At 30.3% G+C, this 21589-nt stretch overlaps 1 protein-coding gene across 2 annotated transcripts in view; it reads right to left on the bottom strand.

Annotated features, from left to right (window-relative positions):
• Positions 1 to 21589, bottom strand: part of Hr39 (Hormone receptor-like in 39) — a 63755-nt gene that overhangs the window by 1179 nt on the left and 40987 nt on the right. For both annotated transcript variants that reach the window (XM_064050785.1, XM_064050787.1), the window contains exons 3-8: positions 21145 to 21576; positions 10924 to 11323; positions 10648 to 10874; positions 10336 to 10596; positions 10037 to 10289; positions 9837 to 9991 (exon numbers count right to left, since the gene is read on the bottom strand). In XM_064050785.1, the coding sequence (XP_063906855.1) occupies positions 9837 to 9991; positions 10037 to 10289; positions 10336 to 10596; positions 10648 to 10874; positions 10924 to 11323; positions 21145 to 21576 (1728 nt within the window). The remainder of the gene's footprint in view (positions 1 to 9836; positions 9992 to 10036; positions 10290 to 10335; positions 10597 to 10647; positions 10875 to 10923; positions 11324 to 21144; positions 21577 to 21589) is intronic.

Here is a 21589-nt window from a genome sequence, read left to right on the forward strand (position 1 = left end):
TGATGTTAAATTACCATTTCAGTTAGAATGTACAAAGACATGGTTGTGTTGTTTTTGTAATAATTGGACAGTTCCATTTGACATTTGACATATCAAAAATTGTCAAAGTTGTCAAAACTCTACGTTTAAGGCTCGCGTCTGGATCGGTTTTGCCCTATACTAAATACATTGAAAACATCGTCGTGGTTTCCGGAGTTGCATTTTGAAAATACGGGATATATCGCTTTAAAAAAATTATATTTCGAATTAAGAAACTTGAGTCCAGGGGACCTCCATATTTATATTCATATCTAGTCCGCAGTTTTTACAAAAAAAAATTATAAAGTTGGCCAATTTTTACACCAGATTTAACCGGTACATTGATGCATTTTTTGAAGAAGTGCTGAAGTGATTTGCATTCTGAGATAGGAGGTCCCCTGGGGAAAAGTGTCAGCTTTCTTTTGATACCATTTATAATCCTAAAAAATTCACGACTGAGGTAAATAACTCTCGAAAAGACAGAATCTGTTGAAACGAGAAATCGCCATTAAACGCGCTATGATGCCGTAGCAGAATACAGGTTTACTTAGATTCTGGTTTGGTTGCAGACTTAATTTAATGTGGACCTTGTCCACCAGGGGGAGCTGTTTTTACTCAGCGATTTATCGGAATAAAATTTTGATATCGCATTTCCGATTTTACAATACCATTTCGGTTTTTAGAAGTGACAAAATAACGTATCCATCTTTTTTACTAAAAGAGTAAAAAAGATGGATACGTTAAAAGTTAGTTATAGTAAAGTATGTTTTATTTAAGAGATCAAAAGGTATTTACAATCCTCCGCAGCTGAGGCACATATAAATCTGTTTTATATTAATTATTTTTTATCCTTTATGAAAAATAAAATTGAAACGTGTTTTATTATATATACTCTGAAACGTCATTGAGTTGTTGCTGAAGATGAAAGAAGTAAAACGATGTCAAAGTTTTGTAATCATAATCAACCTACGCCGATATAGGTATGATTAAAGAGAGATGAGTTGATGGCAGGTAGAAAAGCATATTATCTTCTGTAGGACAGTAACAGAACAAATCGGGTTAGCGACTTTCTATCCAGACTGTAATACTCAGTATAATTTCACAGCACACACTTGTTAAACCGAACCCATGCAATATTAATATTTGTAAATGCTGCTTATTTTAATTATATATTACTAATCCCTTAAAAAATGGGGCATACAGACAACCAACAAAATTTAAACATTTCAAATTTTTTGACCTCCTGTTCAGTATTATTTCAGGAGCCAAACAGCAGCGATAGAATTTTTCTAATTTTGGAAACATAATTTCTGTCCATATTTTTCGATCTCTAAATATTGTTTCTATATGGAGGTCATTCTTATCTCCACTATAAACCACAAAGTAGCAAATCTCCTTTTCACAAATTTCCAGTTGACCTTGAATCTAAAAATGTTGTAGTTTGAATTATGACGGGAAAAGGATTAATGTTTCACAGCTTATAACATACTTGATAAAAGTATTGATGATTTCGTTTAAGTTGGATGTTTTTATTTCAATTCAATAAACTTATGTATTTTTTTACTGTTTGTACAATTTTTTGTGCTAATTGCACGTTTTGTTTTTTTTTGCGTAGATAAAATTTGTCACGAGCCATTATTATAAAATAAGGTGTAACAACAAAAATATAGTGCAAATAATTTGTAAGTGGACGACCGAAACTATGTTTTAGGCAGACACTGACAAAGTGGTAGTAACATTGGCAACTGTTCCAAAACTGAGTTTTGCCGAAAAAAGGTACTTTACGTGCATTTCAAACAATTACATTCATAGGACTCTACCATTTCTACCAGCCAGATGTAAACAACCACCTACAATAAATTTAACAACTTTTGTTTGTCACCGGAAGTGGGACTGGTATTGCGGACTGAAATTATCCCTTGTACACGCTTTCGACTCCATTTGAGTAGCAATTTTTTTCCGAATTTAAAATTACGTTCAAGCTGTTGTTCAAGCCTAAAATTTAAAATTAAATCTTTCCGAAACAGTATGACAAATATGTAGTGAACAAAAAATATTTACACCTTATACAAAAAAATGAGGTTTACGATGCGCAAGCATATGATATACGTAAAATTAAAAGTGCAAGTCAAAGTTAATATGCATAAAAAATAGCAGCTGCTTCTATTAAAAATTTAAAATTAATTATTTAAATCCTTACAAAACGATATACTAACAAACAGTTTAAGCAAAGTCAAATTTTTAAATAAACTGCCTTCTGCCATGCAGTTAGCCGCCAAAATAATTAACATGAATATTTTAGTACTTACATAAAAAACCACCGTTGAATGCTTAGAATTACTTGCATACAACGTACTAATGATTTGCGTTGAAGAAAGTAAAAAATTTTGTTATGTGGCTAATAGCTTCAAGGACACGTTATTATTCATTTTCAAACGATTGCGGCTAATAATTTTAACAATTTATTGTTATTTACTTGGTAAATATATTTTTATTTTTATTACTATTGTTTTGTTGCAAACGATAAAGTAAATAACAAAACCAAACTCTTATACATTATTAAGTTTAAGAAACATTTTCCGCCAAAAATATTCTATTTGTAATGAATGGGCATGTCCGACAGTGCAGATAGTAGGAAAATAATAAAAATATTTACTTATACCGGAAATATTGTTAATTCTCTTATTTCAAGTTTAGCCTACAAATGTGGAAAATCCCTCCCGTTCGTAAATAGTACCTTGGCGCGACCAATTTTTGCTTTACATGATGTTCCTGTAATTCAGACAAACGACACATCCTTGATAGGAATAAATCACATATCTACAGATGATTCCCCGACAGTAGGAGGTACTTTAATATTTACATATATTTAATATATTTACCGAAAACAATTTAAGTACGGAAACAAAATAAATAACTGGAAAGAATTAACTGTAGCCAAAATAGGAAAATGAATCAGTGAGTTTTACATCTTTCCGGTTTTGAACGGTCAAGGGTAAATTCAGGTACCCGGGTTTTGTTTGCAACTATTATGGCTAGACAGGCACTGCGGCTTGTGTACTAAAACTTATTTCCGTACAGTAAAATGTAGAATTCTACGGATCGGTGCTGCATTTATTCACATTTTAGCAATTCACTAACAGGAGGCAGCATCTCCCGGGTCGTTTTATTCTCACTTTGACCAGGCAGATATTTTGCCTCCAGACGGCACCCTTAAAATGTTCGCAGTTATTCTAGGTCCCCCGGTGTTTTATTTCCAGATAAATTTAAAGGAATCTTTTAGAAATCAAAAAGTTGTTATAGCTATTACAATTTTGATTTTTTTTTGCAAAAATCTCTACTACGCCCACAATGAAAAATTGAGAAATTGAAACACTGAAATTCGACAAATCGAGAAATTGAGAAGTCGGAAATTTAAAAACGTCAGAAGCTGAAAAATTGAAAAATCGTTAAACTGAAAAATTGGAAAATTGGAAAGTGAAGAATTAAGAGAAAGTTGAACAATCGAGAAATCGAAAAATCGAAAATTCTATAAATTGAGAAGTCGAAAAATCAAAGCATCAATTAATCAAGAAATGGAGAAATCGAAAAATCGAAAATTTACAAAAATTAAAAGGTCGAAAAATCGAAAATAATATCCCAAATTTGAAATATCGAAAAATTCAGAAGTCGAGGAAAAATTGACTCGAAAATTTGAAAAAATCCAAAACTGGAATCATCGAAAAATTGAAAATTCGAGAAATCTAGAAAAGGGAAAACCAAAAAGTCGTAACGTCGAAAAATCGAGAAATCAAAAAGTCGAGAAATCAAGAAATCCATTCATCGAGAAATTGGAAAATGCAAAAATTTAAGAATCAAAAAATTTTGCAATCCGAAAATGAAAAAATCGAGAAATCGAAAATTTAAAAATGGAAAAATTGGAACATTCCAACACTGAAAATCGTTAATTGAAATATCGAAAAATTGAGAAATTGAAAGTTGAAAAATCGAGAAATCGAAAAGACAAAAAATCGAAAAATGATATCTACAATATTGATTTTTTTTTCAAAAATCTCGATGTCCAGGATCAAAAATCGAGAAGTTGAGAAATCAAAACTTTGAAAAGTCGAGTAATTGAGAAATCCGAAAACAAAATAATCGAAAAGTCGAAAAATAAAAAAATCGATTAATCGAGAAACTAAGAAATTAAAAAATCGAGGAATTGGAAACTCGAAAAATTGAAATATAAAAAGATTGAACCAAAATTGGAATGTCGAAAAATTGAGAACCCGAGAAATTATATCTTCCATTTTGATTTTTTTTTTTTGAAAAATATCAATGTCTAAGACGAAAAATCGAGAAGTTGAGAAATCAAAACATTGAAAAGTCGAGAAATTGAGAAATGGGAAAACGAAATAATCGACAATTTGAAAAATCGAAAAATGAAAAAGTCAAGAAATCGAAAAAGTGAGTAATCAATTAATCAAGAAATGGAGAAATCGAAAAATCTAAATTTTAAAAAATTGAAAAATTAAAATGTCGAAAAATCGAAAATAAAATCCCAAATCTGAAATATCGAAAAATTCAAAAGTCGAGGAAAAATTGACTAGAAAATTTGAAAAAATCCAAAACTGGAATCATCGAAAAATTGAAAATTCGAGAAATCTAGAAAAGGGAAAACCAAAAAGTCGTAACGTCGAAAAATCGAGAAATCAAAAAGTCGAGAAATCAAAAAATCCCTTCATCGAGAAATTGGAAAATGCAAAAATTTGAGAATCAAAAAATTTTACAATCCGAAAATGAAAAAATCGAGAAATCGAAAATTTAAAAATGGAAAAATTGGAAAATTCCAACACTGAAATCTCGAAAAACTGAAAATCGTTAATTGAAATATCGAAAAATTGAGAAATTGAAAGTTGAAAAATCGAGAACTCGAAAAATCAAAAAATCGAAAAATTATATCTACAATACTGATTTTTTTTCCAAAAATCTCGATGTCCAGGATCAAAAATCGAGAAGTTGAGAAATCAAAACTTTAAAAAGTCGAGTAATTGAGAAATTAAAAAATCGAGGAATTGGAAACTAGAAAAATTGAAAAATAAAAATATTGAACCAAAATTGGAATATCGTAAATTGAGGTATCGAAAGTTGAAAGAGCGAAAAATCGAAAACCCGAAAAATTGAGAACCCGAGAAATTATATCTTCAATTTGGATTTGTTTTTTTGAAAAATATCAATGTCTAAGACGAAAAATCGAGAAGTTGAGAAATCAAAACATTGAAAAGTCGAGAAATTGAGAAATGGGAAAACGAAATAATAGAGAATTTGAAAAATCGAAAATTGAAAAAGTTAAGAAATCCAAAAATTGAGTAATCCAGAAATCGAAATTCGAGAAACTGAGAAATTGAAAACTCGAAAAATTAAAAAATAAAATGATTGAACCAAAATTGAAATATTGAAAAATTGAGAAATCGAAAGTCACATTCTTCAGTTTTCAGACTTTTAAATTTTTTTTCAGTTTTCCGAATTTTCAATTTTTGGAATTTTTGATTTTTCGGTTTTTTGAATATTCGATTCATGGAATTTTCATTTTTCAATGTTCGAATTTTTAATGTTTCCTTCGATTTTCCAATTTCTCGAATTTCCGCTTTTCAACGCTCGAATTTTCACTCTTTCTACTTTACGAACTTTGATTTTGATTTTTCCAATTTTCCATTTTTAAAATTTTACATTCTTCAGTTTTTAGACTTTTTAATTTTTTTACTTTCAGATTTTTCGATGTTTTTAGTTTGCGTTTTTCGATTTTCGTTGCTCGAATTTTCACTTTTCTGCTTTAAGAACTTCGATTTTGATTTTTCGAATTTTCCATTTTTAAAATTTTACATTCTTCAGTTTTTAGACTTTCTAATTTTTTTACTTTCCGTTATTTTCGATGTTTTTACTTTGCGTTTTTCGATTTTTGATTTTTAGAATTTTTATAATCTTTGGTTTTTAGTCAATACAATTTTTAATTTTTCCATTCTTGGATTCTCCAATTTTTCAACTTTCCAATTTGTCGTTTTTTTAATTTTCGACTTTAGTTTTCGAAATTTCGATTTATCGATATTCTAGTTTTCAATTTTATCAATTTCAATTTTTTGGTTTTTCGATTTCCGAATTTTAGTTTCTAGAATTTCGGTTTTCCGATTTTTCGGAATTCAATTTTCTTTTTGACTTCCCAATTGTTCAATTCTTCCATTCCTCAGTTTTTTGATTTTTTGCGAAATTTCGATATTCTAGTTTTCAATTTTTTTAATTTCAATTTTTCGAATAATTAATTCATCGAGCTTTCGATACCCGAATTTTCAATTTGTTTCAGTTTTTGGACTTTTCCATTTTTCGATTTTCGTTGGTCCAATTTTCATTCTTTGTATTTTTCGATTTGTAATTTTTCATTTTTATAATGACATTCTTCAATTTGTAGACTTTTCAGTTTTTTTATTTTTCGATTTCTTGATTTTTTAACTTTTCTAGTCACCAGTTTTTCGACTTTTCAATTTTTCAATTTTCCAACTTTTCGAATTTTCGTTTTTTCAAATATCTGATTTACCGAATTTTTGATTTGTCAGCTTCAGAGTTTTTGATATTTCGAATTTTCGATATTCTAGTTTTAAATTTGTTCAATTTCAGTTTTTCGATGTTTCAATATCTCGATTTTCGAACTTTTGATTTTTTGAAAATGTATTTGACTCATCGAATTTTCGATATTTCAAAATTTGGATTTTTAAATTCTTCAATTTTTCGACTTTCGATATTTTTTTTTTTCTACGTTTCGATTATTGGAAATTTGAAATTTTTGATTTTTCGGTTTTTTGAAAACTCGATTCATGGAATTTTCATTTTTCAATGTTCGAATTTTTAATGTTTCCTTCGATTTTTCAATTTCTCGAATTTCCGATTTTCAACGCTCGAATTTTCACTCTTTCTACTTTACGAACTTCGATTTTGATTTTTCGAATTTTCCATTTTAAAATTTTTACTTTCTTCAGTTTTTAAACTTTTTAATTTTTTTACTTTCCGATTTTGCGCTTTTCGATTTTCGTTGCTCGAATTTTCAAACTTTCCACTTTTCGTTCTTTCGATTTTTGATTTTTAGAATTTTTACAATCTCTGGTTTTTAGTCAATCAAATTTTTAATTTTTCCATTCTTGAATTTTTCAATTTTTCAACTTTCCAATTTGTCGTTTTTTTAATTTTCGATTTTTCAGATATTTGATTCATCGAATTTTTGATTTTTCGACTTTAGTTTTTGAAATTCTAGTTTTCAATTTTATCAATTTCAATTCCTCGATTTTCATTATTAATTTTTTGGTTTTTCGATTTCCGAATTTTAGATTTTAGAATTTCGGTTTTCCGATTTTTCGGTATTCAATTTTCTTTTCGACTTCCTAATGTTTCAATCCTTCCATTCTCAGTTTTCGAAATTTCGATTTTTCAATATTCAATGTTTAATTTTTGGATTATAGATTTTCGAATTTTCGGTTTTCCGATTTTCGCTTTTCAAATACTTCGATATTCGAATTGTCAATTTGATTTCTATTCGATTTCCAGATTTTTCATTTTCCAATTCTTCCATTTTTCAGTTTTTCGATTTTTTGCGAAATTTAGATATTCCATTTTTCAATTTCTCGATTTTTCAATTTTTCCATCTTTCGATTACATATTCGAAATTTCGATTTTCGGTTTTTAGATTTTCAAATTCAGTAATCCAGAAATTGAAATTCGAGAAATTGGAAAATCGAAAAATTGAAAGTTGAAAAATAGAGAAATCGAAAAGTCAAAAAATCGAAAAATTATATCTACAATATTGATTTTTTTTCCAAAAATCTCGATGTCCAGGATCAAAAATCGAGAAGTTGAGAAATCAAAACTTTCAAAAGTCGAGTAATTGAGAAATCTGAAAACAAAATAATCGAAAAGTGGAAAAATAAAAAAATCGATTAATCGAGAAATTGAGAAATTAAAAAATCGAGGAATTGGAAACTCGAAAAATCGAAAAATAAAAAGATTGAAACAAAATTGGAATATCGAAAATTGAGATATCGAAAGTTGAAAGAGCGGAAAATCGAAAAATTGAGAACCCGAGAAATATCTTCAATTTTGATTTTTTTTTTGAAAAATATCAATGTCCAGGATGAAAAATCGAGAAGTTGAGAAATCAAAACATTGAAAAGTCGAGAAATCAAGAACTCGAAAAATTGAAAAATCGAGGAATTGGAAAATCGAAAAATTGAAAAATTCCAACACTGAAATCGCGAAAAACTGAAAATCGTTAATTGAAATATCGAAAAATTGAAAGTTGAAAAATAGAGAAATTGAAAAGTCAAAAAATCGAAAAATTATATCTACAATATTGATTTTTTTTCCAAAAATCTCGATGTCCAGGATCAAAAATCGAGAAGTTGAGAAATCAAAACTTTCAAAAGTCGAGTAATTGAGAAATCTGAAAACAAAATAATCGAAAAGTGGAAAAATAAAAAAATCGATTAATCGAGAAATTGAGAAATTAAAAAATCGAGGAATTGGAAACTCGAAAAATCGAAAAATAAAAAGATTGAAACAAAATTGGAATATCGAAAATTGAGATATCGAAAGTTGAAAGAGCGGAAAATCGAAAAATTGAGAACCCGAGAAATATCTTCAATTTTGATTTTTTTTTTGAAAAATATCAATGTCCAGGATGAAAAATCGAGAAGTTGAGAAATCAAAACATTGAAAAGTCGAGAAATCAAGAACTCGAAAAATTGAAAAATCGAGGAATTGGAAAATCGAAAAATTGAAAAATTCCAACACTGAAATCGCGAAAAACTGAAAATCGTTAATTGAAATATCGAAAAATTGAAAGTTGAAAAATAGAGAAATTGAAAAGTCAAAAAATCGAAAAATTATATCTACAATATTGATTTTTTTTCCAAAAATCTCGATGTCCAGGATCAAAAATCGAGAAGTTGAGAAATCAAAACTTTCAAAAGTCGAGTAATTGAGAAATCTGAAAACAAAATAATCGAAAAGTGGAAAAATAAAAAAATCGATTAATCGAGAAATTGAGAAATTAAAAAATCGAGGAATTGGAAACTCGAAAAATCGAAAAATAAAAAGATTGAAACAAAATTGGAATATCGAAAATTGAGATATCGAAAGTTGAAAGAGCGGAAAATCGAAAAATTGAGAACCCGAGAAATATCTTCAATTTTAATTTTTTTTTTTTGAAAAATATCAATGTCCAGGATGAAAAATCGAGAAGTTGAGAAATCAAAACATTGAAAAGTCGAGAAATTGAGAAATGGGAAAACGAAATAATCGAACTTCCCATTGTTTCAATTCTTCCATTCTCTTAGTTCTTAGACTTTTCAATTTTCATTTTTTTGATTTCTCGAGTTTTGTATTTTCGTTACTCGAATTTTCAATCATATCGGGATCTCTCATTTTCCAAAATTGGTCTTATCTTAGAAGGTACTACCCCCGCCCACCCACCCTTTCATTTCTTAGAAGGTATCTCGTCTCACCCATGTCATGTATGTCATTTGCCAAAATAGATCTTATTTTAGCAGATACTAACTCCGCCCACCCGCCCTCAACTTTCTTGCAGGGATCTCATTTGCCAAAATCGGTGTTATTTTAGCAGCTAGCCCCGCCCACCCGCCCTTTTTTTCTTAGAGGGTACCGCATTGCCAAAATCAGCGTTATCTTAGCAAGTACTGAAGACTAATTTTTCCAAAAAATGATCAAAATTGGGACTTCTGAAACCGCCATACTTATGTACGCCATTTTCCAGACACCCGCTACGAATTTCCACCCACCTGACAAGTCCTCTGCAACTCCGGAATGCGCAACAACAACTCCCCGAACTTCGCAGGACTATCAGGATAATGACTCAGCGTGTAGTCCTGAAGCGCCTTCAACGCCTTCTCCTGCGAAGCCCTCACCTTCTCCGCTTCGCGCAACTCCGACGTATCTAAAACCCTCAATAAGTCACACTCACACCGCTATTTCCACCCACCTGATGTGAGCAAAACGATGACTTTCATCGCGACGTACTCGTACTGGTCCACCCGCAACCTGCGCAGCTGCTCCGTGAAATTCAGCATCCTCTCGATGCAAGCTTGCATGCCCATGTCTCTAGCCTGGTTTAGAGTGATACTTTTGCCCAGAGACACCCGGATTTCGCCCGGGGTGGACATCGATCTGAAGCAGCACGAAAACAGCAACAGCTCGCACCAGGAGTTGATGAGGAGACAGATTTGGTCGTCGATCTGGAACGAAATTTGTACCCAGTGCGGGGATGATTGCGGTGATTACCGATATGTTCTTGAAGAGGGGTAAGCTCTTGCACCACTTGACGATCTTGTAGAGTCGGCGGTCGGCTATATTGCACAAATTCGCTACGAAGTCGGGGTTGGTGTCGGTGGAGCCGGCTAGAGCGGTACCGGCGAGGAGAGGGTGATTCGACAGGTTATGGACGGCGCCGCTTCCACCTTCTTTCCCCAGGTGGCCTTCGGTACTCAGTTTGTTCAGTTCCATTTCGTTGTAGTGCCACAGGTGCTCCACGTCCATTATTTCCTAGGAGCGGGATTAGCACTGAGCGGATACTCGGGTTGTTGACACACTCACTTGCAATAACGGCGGGACACCCTTGGACCCCGGCACGGTCCCTCGCTTGTGGTGTGTGGACCCATCTCCAGGTTCCAGCTTGACCGTTAGACCATGGTGCGCCTCCACGCTCTGTCTCAGGTCGTTACTGCTAGCCCTCAATTCGGCGTGATTGGCCAAAGACGGCGGCAACGAGTACGAACACTGGTACGTCGAACGGCCCCCACGAGTCCGGTCCTCGCGAATTGCTGGAACCATAACCGGTTATTGCATGTCTGTCAAATAATTAAAAATCACCTTCGAGTTTCATCCCGCACTGCAGGCACTTGTCGAACCTGCACGCGGGGCACTTCTTCCTGGTGGCGACCGTCACCGGGCACGCCGCCCCCCTCAAGCACACGTAATTCTTGCGGTTTTGTACCGTGCGTTTGAAAAAGCCCTTGCACGACTCGCAGCTGAAAATCCCGTAGTGGAATCCCGAGATTTTGTCGCCGCAGATCGGGCATGGGCTGTTGATCAACTGCTGTCTGGATATGCCCGGCTGGGCGGGGAGCGAGGTATGAACTAAGCCAGTCTTATCTTCGGCCTCGTCGAGGCCATCGTGGTCATTGTATTGGACGCTGGGGTCTTCCTGTAGACTTCTGTAGAGTACGTTGTGATGTAGAGGGCTGTTGTGAATACTGTGCATATGGCGACCCTGAAATAACGTCAATGCAAATTAGCGTCTTCGCCTGAAATGCGACGTTTGACCTTTATGGCTGGAACAATTGCGGATGGTTTCGGTGTGAATTCTGCGTGTTTTGTTAGTGTACAGTTAATTATCGCTAAGATTCGGGTTCCTATTATTGGCATTTTGGTGCCGTTTACGGTACCTTACTGCCTAACGCATACAGGATGAATCACTAAACGAGTTTCAAATGACTAATAACAGCTTCTAAAATAACAGATATTTTTTGCGGCTTTTTTTCGTGGGCAAATATTTAAAGAAACGGAAATTACATAATGGGGCTAATTGAAAAGTGGGCTCGAGTTATGAAAGATCTGTCAGACGTTCTTTGTGTAGCGTAATTCGTCATTTTTGCGTCTGGAACGTGTCATTCGATCTTATCTAAATGCACCTGTAAGTTTAATCGCTAGTGCTACATTAAACGATAACACCACGTCTAGATCTTGACGACGACAGTTATCGAGAAAATCTAAAAAATTATCGATGTTTAAGATGACGTCATCAGTTTCGTGGAAGGGATGCACGATTCTGACAAGAGATGACATCATCGTTTTTCCGCAATCTAGCACTCTATGGATGACGTCACGAATTTTTCGAAGTGGATCAAGTACAAATTTGGGTTAAATTTTGTTTATCTGCTTAATAACGACACAATTTTTTGTTGTTTAAAAATGCACTGAAAAACAATTTTAATTTTCCAAAAATCGAAAATGATAAAAATTTGATTCATCAAGAATTCAAAATGTCTTTAAAAATGTCCTGTTATCCTTTTAATTTTCGAAAATTGTAAAATGTGCAATTGTAAAAAATAAGCATCATTAACTTTACCAAAATACTTTTCAAAAAATTTAAATCCAGAAAAACTGAAAATACAAAAACTGATTCAATAGTCGATATTTAAAAATCAAGAAATTAAACAATAAATGAAAACTTACTGCTTTTCAATTTCTAAAAATTCGTCAAAATTTTCCGCTTTTTTGAACAAATTGAAAAACGCTAAATTAAATTACGTTACGAAAAGTACAAAATTTCCCAAAAATTAATAACATGTATGTATGACGTCACGAATTTTTCGAAGTGGATCAAGTACAAATTTGGGTTAAATTTTGGTTTATCTGCTTAATAACGACCCAATTTTTTGTTGTCTAAAAATGCACTGAAAAACAATTAATTTTCCAAAAATCGAAAATGATAAAAATTTGATTCATCAAGAATTCAAAATGTCTTTAAAAATGTCCTGTTATCCTTTTAATTTTCGAAAATTGTAAAAAATAAGCATCATTAACTTTACCAAAATACTTTTCAAAAAATTTAAATCCAGAAAAACTGAAAATACAAAAACTGATTCAATAGTCGATATTTAAAAATCAAGAAATTAAACAATAAATGAAAACTTACTGCTTTTCAATTTCTAAAAATTCGTCCAAATTTTCCGCTTTTTTGAACAAATTGAAAAACGCTAAATTAAATTACGTTACGAAAAGTACAAAATTTCCCAAAAAATAATAACAGAAAACAGTAAATAGGCCAAATTACGATGTTAATTTTGACAATTTTTTTTAAAAATACCTTTGCAAAAACCAAAATTTTCAAATATTGAAAAATTAAAAATTTAAATAATCAGCAAAAATTTTTACCGCTCTTCAGTTTTTGAAAATTCGTCAAAATTTTACACTTTTGTAAATAAACTGAAAAATGAGTCAATAAATTGTCTAAAATCCACTTTTGTTTTTTCTTCAAGCTAAACTCAGTCGTTACGAAAAGTACAAAATGTCCCAAAATGAAATTATTTTAATTTCTCGAAAATCAAAAATAATCAAAATTTCATTTACTACTGATTCAAAATGTATTTAAAAAATACCAAAGATGTCTTAAAGTGCTCCTGTTATCCTTCAAATTTTCGAAAACTGTTAAGTGTTCCAAAAATATTACAACGTTAATTTTGATAAAATTTATGAGAAGTACTTTTCCAGAAACCGAAATTTTCAAAAATTGAAAAATAAAAAATTGAACTCACCGAATACTCACTAATTAAAAAATACGAAATTTAAATTATGAACGAAAATTTTTGAAAATTGAGAAAACGAAAGTTTAAAAACCGGGAAATCATTAATCCGAAAAATTGAAAATTCGAAAAGTAACAATTTTTCGAATTTTCAATTTTTGGGGGACTTCGGTGTTGTTTTTGGAAAATTCTGACTTGACCTGTTTTTGAGTTAATTTTGGACTCCGTTTTTTTTTTGAAAAATTTAAAACAATCATTTGCCAAAATCGATCTTATTTTAGCAGGTACTAACCTGAATTTTTGGGTTTTCGATCGATATTTAGAATTTTCGATTTTTCTCATTTTCAATTTTCGAAATTTCGATATTCTAGTTTTCAATTTTTTCAATTTCAATTACCCCATTTTTCAATTTTTTCGTTTTTCGACTTTTCAATTTTCCAAAATTTGAGTTTTCAAACGTCTCCTTTCCGATCTGCCGATTTTTCAATTTCCCGAGTTTTCCATTTTCGTTACTCGAATTTTAAAGCTTCATTTTTCGATTTTTGACATTTCCAGGTTTCAATTTTTCAAAATTTCGATTTTTCGATCTCTGGTTTTCAATTTTTTTTAATTTAATTTCTCGATTTTTCAACTTTTCCACAATTATTCGATTTCCGATATTTCGTTTCTTGGATTTTTGAATTTTTAATTTTCGGTTTTCGCTTTTAAAATATTTGATTCATCGAATTCGAATTTTCAGTTTTTTGTTTTTCGATTTTTTGATTCATCGAGTTTTCGATTTTCGTTACTCGAATTTTCAGTTTTCGAAATTACGATTTTTCCATTTTTCGGCTTTTCGATTATTCAAAATCTCGATTTTCAAATTTTTAATTTTCGGTTTTTGATTACCCGATTTTTCATTTTTCAATTCTCCTATATTTCTCTTTTCGATTTTTTGATTTCTGAGTTTTCGATTTTCGTTAGGTACTGGAATTTTCAATTTTTCTAAAAATTTTTAAAAAATTGAACTCACCGAATACTCACTAATTAAAAAATACGAAATTTAAATTATGAACGAAAATTTTTGAAAATTCGTCAAAATTTTCCAATTTTTTAAACAACTGAAAAACAGGTCAACGAAATTGTTTTAAATTCCTTTTTTGTTTTTTGTTCAAGTCAAACTCGGTCGTTACGAAAAGTATAAAATTTCCCCAAAACAATAAGACAACCAAAATAAAATTATTTTAATTTTCAGAAAATCGAAAATAATCAAAATTTCGTTCACTGATAACTCAAAATTTATTTAAAAAGTACCAAAGACGTCCTTAAGAGCTCCTGTTATCTATCATTCAAATTTTCAAAAACTGTAGATCTGCCAAATTACAACGTTAATTTTGACAACATTTTTGAAAAATATTTTCCAGAAACCTAGATAAATTTTCAAAAATTGAAAAATAAAAAATTTGAATTCACCAATCACTCACTAACTAAAAAATACAAAATTTAAATAATAATCAGCAAAATTTATCATTCTCCAATTTTTGAAAATTCGTTAAAATTTTCCATTTTTTTTAAATGAAATGAAAAACAGGTCAATTAAATTGTTTTAAATTCTCTTTTTGTTTTTTGATCAAGCCGAACTTGGTGTTACGAAAAGTACAAAATTTCCCAAAAACAACCGCAAAAACAAAATCAAATATTTTATTTTTTTAAAAATCGATAATATCAAAATTTCATTCACTAATGATACAAAATTTATTTAAAAAATATCATAGATGTCCTTAAGAGCTCCTGTTATCCTTCAAATTTTCGAAAACTGTAAAAAATGTTCCAGAAATATTACAACGTTAATTTTGATTTGAGAAATACTTTTCCAGAAACCAAATTTTCAAAAATTGAAAAATAAAAAAATTGAATTCACCAAACACTCGATAATTAAAAAATACAAAATTTAATTAACCTGTAAAATTTTATATCTCTTTTAAATTTTTGAAAATTTGTCACGATTTCTAAGTTTATTTTTAATAAACTGAATAAAAGTTGTATTAAATTGTTTTAAATTTCTTTTTTGTTTCTGGTTCAAGCCAAACTCGATTGTTACGAAAAGTACTAAATTTCCCCAAAACAATAGCACAACCCAAATAAAATTATTTTAATTTTCAGAAAATCGAAAATAATCAAAATTTCGTTCACTGATAATTCAAAATTTATTTAAAAAGTACCAAAGATGTCCTTAGGAGCTCCTGTTATCTATCATTCAAGTTTTCAAAAACTGTAAATCTGCCACATTACAACGTTAATTTTGACAACATTTTTGAAAAATATTTTCGAGAAACCTAGATAAATTTCTAAAAATTGAAAAATAAAAAATTTAATTCACCAATCACTCACTAATTAAAAAATACAAAATTTAAATAATAACCATCAAAATTTTTTACCATTCTTCAATTTTTGAAAATTCGTCAAAATTTTCCACTTTTTTAAACAACTGAAAAACAGGCCAACGAAATTGTTTTAAATTCCCTTTTTGTTTTTTGTTCAAGTCAAACTCGGTCGTTACGAAAAGTATAAAATTTCCCCAAAACAATAAGACAACCGAAATAAAATTATTTTAATTTTTAGAAAATCGAAAATAATCAAAATTTCGTTCACTGATAATTCAAAATTTATTTAAAAAGTACCAAAGATGTCTAGGAGCTCCTGTGATCCATCATTCAAGTTTTCAAAAACTGTAAATCTGCCAAATTACAACGTTAATTTTGACAACATTTTTGAAAAATATTTTCCAGAAACCTAGATAAATTTTCAAAAATTGAAAAATAAAAATTTGAATTCACTCACTAAAAAATACAAAATTTAAATAATAATCAGCAAAATTTACCATTCTTCAATTTTTGAAAATTCGTCAAAATTTTCCATTTTTTTAAATGAAGTGAAAAACAGTTCAATTAAATTGTTTTAAATTCTCCTTTTGTTTCTTGTTCAAGCCGAACTCGGTGTTACGAAAAGTACAAAATTTCCCAAAAACAACCGCAAAAACAAAATCAAATATTTTATTTTTTTAAAAATCGATAATATCAAAATTTCATTCACTAATGATACAAAATTTATTTAAAAAATATCATAGATGTCCTTAAGAGCTCCTGTTATCCTTCAAATTTTCGAAAACTGTAAAGTGTTCCAGAAATATTACAACGATAATTTTGATTTGAGAAATACTTTTTCAGAAACCAAAATTTTCAAAAATTGAAAAATAAAAAAATTGAATTCACCAAACACTCAATAATTAAAAAATACAAAATTTAATTAATCTGTAAAATTTTTTATCTCTTTTAAATTTTTGAAAATTTGTCACGATTTCTAAGTTTTTTTTTAATAAACTGAATAAAAGTTGTATTAAATTGTTTTAAATTTCTTTTTTGTTTATGGTTCAAACCAAACTCGGTTGTTACGAAAAGTACAAAATTTACCCAAAACAATAAGACAACCAAAATAAAATTATTTTAATTTTTAGAAAATCGAAAATAATCAAAATTTCGTTCACTGATAACTCAAAATTTATTTAAAAAGTACCAAAGATGTCCTTAGGAGCTCCTGTTATCTATCATTCAAGTTTTCAAAAACTGTAGATTGCCAAATTACAACGTTAATTTTGACATTTTTGAAAAATTTTTCCAGAAACCTAGATAAATTTTCAAAAATTGAAAAATAAAAAATTGAATTCACCAATCACCCACTAATTAAAAAATACAAAATTTAAATAATCAGTAATATTTTTTACCATTCTTCAATTTTTGAAAATTCGTCAAAATTTTCCATTTTTTTAAATGAACTGAAAAACAGGTCAATTAAATTCTTTTTTTGTTTTTTGTTCAAGCCAAACTAGGTCGTTACGAAAAGAACAAAATTTCCCAAAAACAATAGGAGAAATAAAATAGAATTAATTTAATTTTTATAAAATCGAAAATTTTACTCGTAAAAGCTTTCGTTTTCCTCTCCCCTTTCCGTTTTTGTTTGTTGACTTATCGTCAATCTTATGTTAGTAAGATAAGACTTACCCTCTATTTTCTTAGGCGTATGTCATTTGTCAAGATCAGTTCTGTCTTAGCAAGTACTAGCCCCGCCCACCCACCCTCTATTTTCTTCAAGACTATGTCATTTGCCAAAATAGTCTTATCTCATCAAATACTAGCCCCGCCCACACACCCTCTATTTTCTTAGAGGGTATGTCATTTACCAAAATCAGTCTTATCTTATCAAATGCATAATATAATAAGGCAAAACTTTCATCGCTCTTCAATTTTTGAAAATTCGTCAAAACTTTGCCGCTTTTTTAAATAAACTGAAAAATAGATCAATAAATTGTCTAAAATCCATTTTTGTTTTTTGTTTTTCGAAAATCAAAAATAAACAAAATTTCATTCACTACTCATTCAAAATTTATTTAAAAAATTCCAAAGATGTCTTAAGTGCTCCTGTTATCCTTCAAATTTTCGAAAACTGTGAAGTGTTCCAAAAATATTGCAACGTTAATTTTGATAAAATTTATGAGAAGTACTTTTTCAAAACCAAAATTTTCAAAAATTGAAAAATAAAAAAATTGAATTCACCGAATACTCAATAATTTAACAATACGAAATTTAAATTATGAACGAACATTTTTGAAAATTGGTCAAAATTTTCCATTTTTTTTAACTGAAAAACAGGTCAATGAAATTGTATTAAATTCCCTTTTTGCTTTTTTGTTCAAGTCAAACACGGTCGTTACGAAAAGTATAAAATTTTCCCAAAACAATAAGACAACCGAAATAAAATTATTTTAATTTTTAGAAAATCGAAATTTCGTTCACTGATAATTCAAAATTTATTTAAAAAGTACCAAAGATGTCCTTAGGAGCTCCTGTTATCTATCATTCAAGTTTTCAAAAACTGTAAATCTGCCAAATTACAACGTTAATTTTGACAACATTTTTGAAAAATATTTTCCAGAAACCTAGATAAATTTTCAAAAATTGAAAAATAAAAATTTGAATTCGCCAATCACTCACTAATTAAAAAATACAAAATTTAAATAATCAGCAACATTTATTACAATTCTTCAATTTTTGAAAATTCGTCAAAATTTTCCATTTTTTTAAATGAACTGAAAAACAGGTCAATTAAATTGTTTAAAATTTTTTTTTTGTTTTTTGTTCAAGCCAAACTCGGTCGTTACGAAAAGAACAAAATTTCCCAAAAACAGTACGAAAAATAAAATAGAATTAATTTAATTTTTATAAAATCGAAAATATTATTTTTCGATGCGTCACTCTCACTCGTAAAAGTTTTCGTTTTCCTGTCCTCTTTCTGTTTTTGTTTGTTGACTTATCGTCAATCTTATGTTAGTAAGATAAGACTTACCCTCTATTTTCTTAGAGCGTGTGTCATTTGTCAAAATCAGTTTTGTCTTAGCAAGTACTAGCCCCGCCCACCCACCCTCTATTTTCTTAAAGACTATGTCATTTGCCAAAATAGTCTTATCTCATCAAATACTAGCCCCGCCCACCCACCCTCTATTTTCTTAGAGGGTATGTCATTTACCAAAATCAGTCTTATCTTATCAAATGCATAATATAATAAGGGAAATCTTTCATCGTTCTTCAATTCTTGAAAATTCGTCAAAACTTTGCCACTTTTTTAAATAAATTGAAAAATAGATCAATAAATTGTCTAAAATCCATTTTTGGTTTTTTTTCGAAAATCAAAAATAAACAAAATTTCATTTACTACTGATTCAAAATGTATTTAAAAAATACCAAAGATGTCTTAAGTGCTCCTGTTATCCTTCAAATTTTCGAAAACTGTTAAGTGTTCCAAAAATATTACAACGCTAATTTTGATAAAATTTATGAGAAGTACTTTTTCAGAAACCAAAATTTTCAAAAATTGAAAAATAAAAAAAATTGAATTCACCGAATACTCAATAATTTAACAATACGAAATTTAAATTATAAACGAACATTTTTGAAAATTCGTCAAGATTTTCCACTTTTTTAAACAACTGAAAAACAGGTCAATGAAATTGTTTTAAAATCCCTTTTTGGTTTTTTGTTCAAGTCAAACTCGGTCGTTCCGAAAATAAAATTTCCCTAAAACAATAAGACAACCGAAACATAATTATTTTAATTTTTAGAAAATCGTAAATAATCAAAATTTCGTTTACTGATAATTCAAAATTTATTTAAAAAGTACCAAAGATGTCCTTAGGAGCTCCTGTTATCTATCATTCAAGTTTTCAAAAACTGTAGATCTGCCAAATTACAACGTTAATTTTGACATGTTTGAAAAATATTTTGAATTCACCAATCACTCACTAATTAAAAAATACAAAATTTAAATAGTAATCAGCAAAATTTTTTACCATTCTTCAATTTTTGAAAATTCGTCAAAATTTTTAATTTTTTGAAATGAACTGAAAAACAGGTCAATTAAATTGTTTTAAATTCTTGTTTTGTTTTTTGTTCAAGCCGAACTCGGTGTTACGAAAAGTACAAAATTTCCCAAAAACAACAGCAGAAACAAAATAAAAATATTTTAATTTGTTAAAAATCGATAATATCAAAATTTCATTCACTAATAATACAAAATTTATTTAAAAGAGCTCCTGTTATCCTTCAAATTTTCGAAAATTGTAAAAAGTGTTCAAAAAATATTACAACGTTAATTTTGATAACAGATTTGAGAAATACTTTTCCAGAAAGCAAAATTTTCAAAAATTGAAAAATAAAAAAATTGAATTCACCAAACACTCAATAATAACAAAATACAAAATTTAATTAATCTGTAAATTTTTTTATCACTTTTAAATTTTTGAAAATTTGTCACAATTGCTAAGTTTTTTTTAATAAATGAATAAAAGTTGATTAAATTGTTTTAAATTTCTTTTTTGTTTATGGTTCAAGCCAAACTCGGCTGTCACGAAAAGTACAAAATTTTTCAAGAACAATTGCAGAAACATTAAATAAAATTGTTTTAATTTTCCAAAAATCGAAAATAATAAAAATTCTTTCACCAATAATTCAAAATTTATGAAAACACTGCCAAAAATGTCCGTGGCTTCTGATATTCTTCCAATTTTCGAAAAATACTTCTCCAAAATTCGAAAAATAAAAAACTGAATTCACCAAACAGTCGGCATTCAAAAACCAAGAAAATTAAACAACAAAATTTCGAGTCAATCTCCAACGTCACGAATTTTTTAAAACGTCGAAAATTTCACTCAACTTATCATCGAATTTCCCTTTTATCGCATATTTATCTCCATTACAAAAAAACCGACCCATTGTCTGTCGATCAAAATTCGAGCCACTTTTTCAATACGTCGACCTTTTATTTATAATAGTGTTAATAACCGCAAGTCACGTCCCTGGAAATTTTCTCCACGTCTCTCAAACAATCACAATTTTTAACCCACCACCCAGGCCGACTTGATTACAAACACACGCAACTTATAATAAATAATTCAACGCCATTTCAACGTAGGCACTAATTAGCCACTCTCAAGTGAATATCGTATTCATAATGTCAACGTTTCTGCAATGTAAAATCGCACCTCGATATTACATTATCCTTCGCCGCGTGGGCAGAACAATAAATTAATCGAAGAAAGCAAGCGGCATTCCAAACTTTGACCGACTTACAAATTTTTAAAAAAATGTATATACAGTTCGCGTTCACGATGCGGCGCATCCCGCGTCCGGCGTATATCGCGTTCATGACATAGCGCATCTTGCGTCCGGGGTAAAAATGGTGAAAATCGACCACTGACCTGAATAGGACTGTGCGTGGGCGAGAACTGCTGCGTCGGCGAGACCGAAACCGAAACACTCGAATAACTACAACAGCTCGAATGGGACGCATCACTATTGTTCCGGCTCAGGTTCGGCGTTAGCGTGATATGTCTTTGCGTCAGGGGGCTCTGGTTCGGCGAACTGAACACACTGTATGCGGAGTGGATGGCCGAGTCCGGGCTCGGCGTCGGCGGCACGTTCAAGGCCTTGTGCATCATGTCTTTGTGCCCCATCATCGGGACGCCGGTCACCGGGTGCCTCTGGCCGAGCAGGGGCGAGTTGCTGGGCGTGCTGTGGATCGAGTAGTTGCCCATCGGGGGTTGCTTCAGCCGCATCAGGGGGCTCTCCTTCGAGTCGAGGCTCACGATGGTGTTGAGCTTCGGCTGGGAGAGGGAGAGGTTCTCCGGGACCTGCAACGGAAAT

This window comes from Zophobas morio, unplaced genomic scaffold, assembly GCF_036711695.1.
Source record: "Zophobas morio isolate AGI-343-1 ecotype UQ-CSIRO unplaced genomic scaffold, CSIRO_AGI_Zmor_V1 ptg000008l, whole genome shotgun sequence".
NCBI lineage: Eukaryota > Metazoa > Arthropoda > Insecta > Coleoptera > Tenebrionidae > Zophobas > Zophobas morio.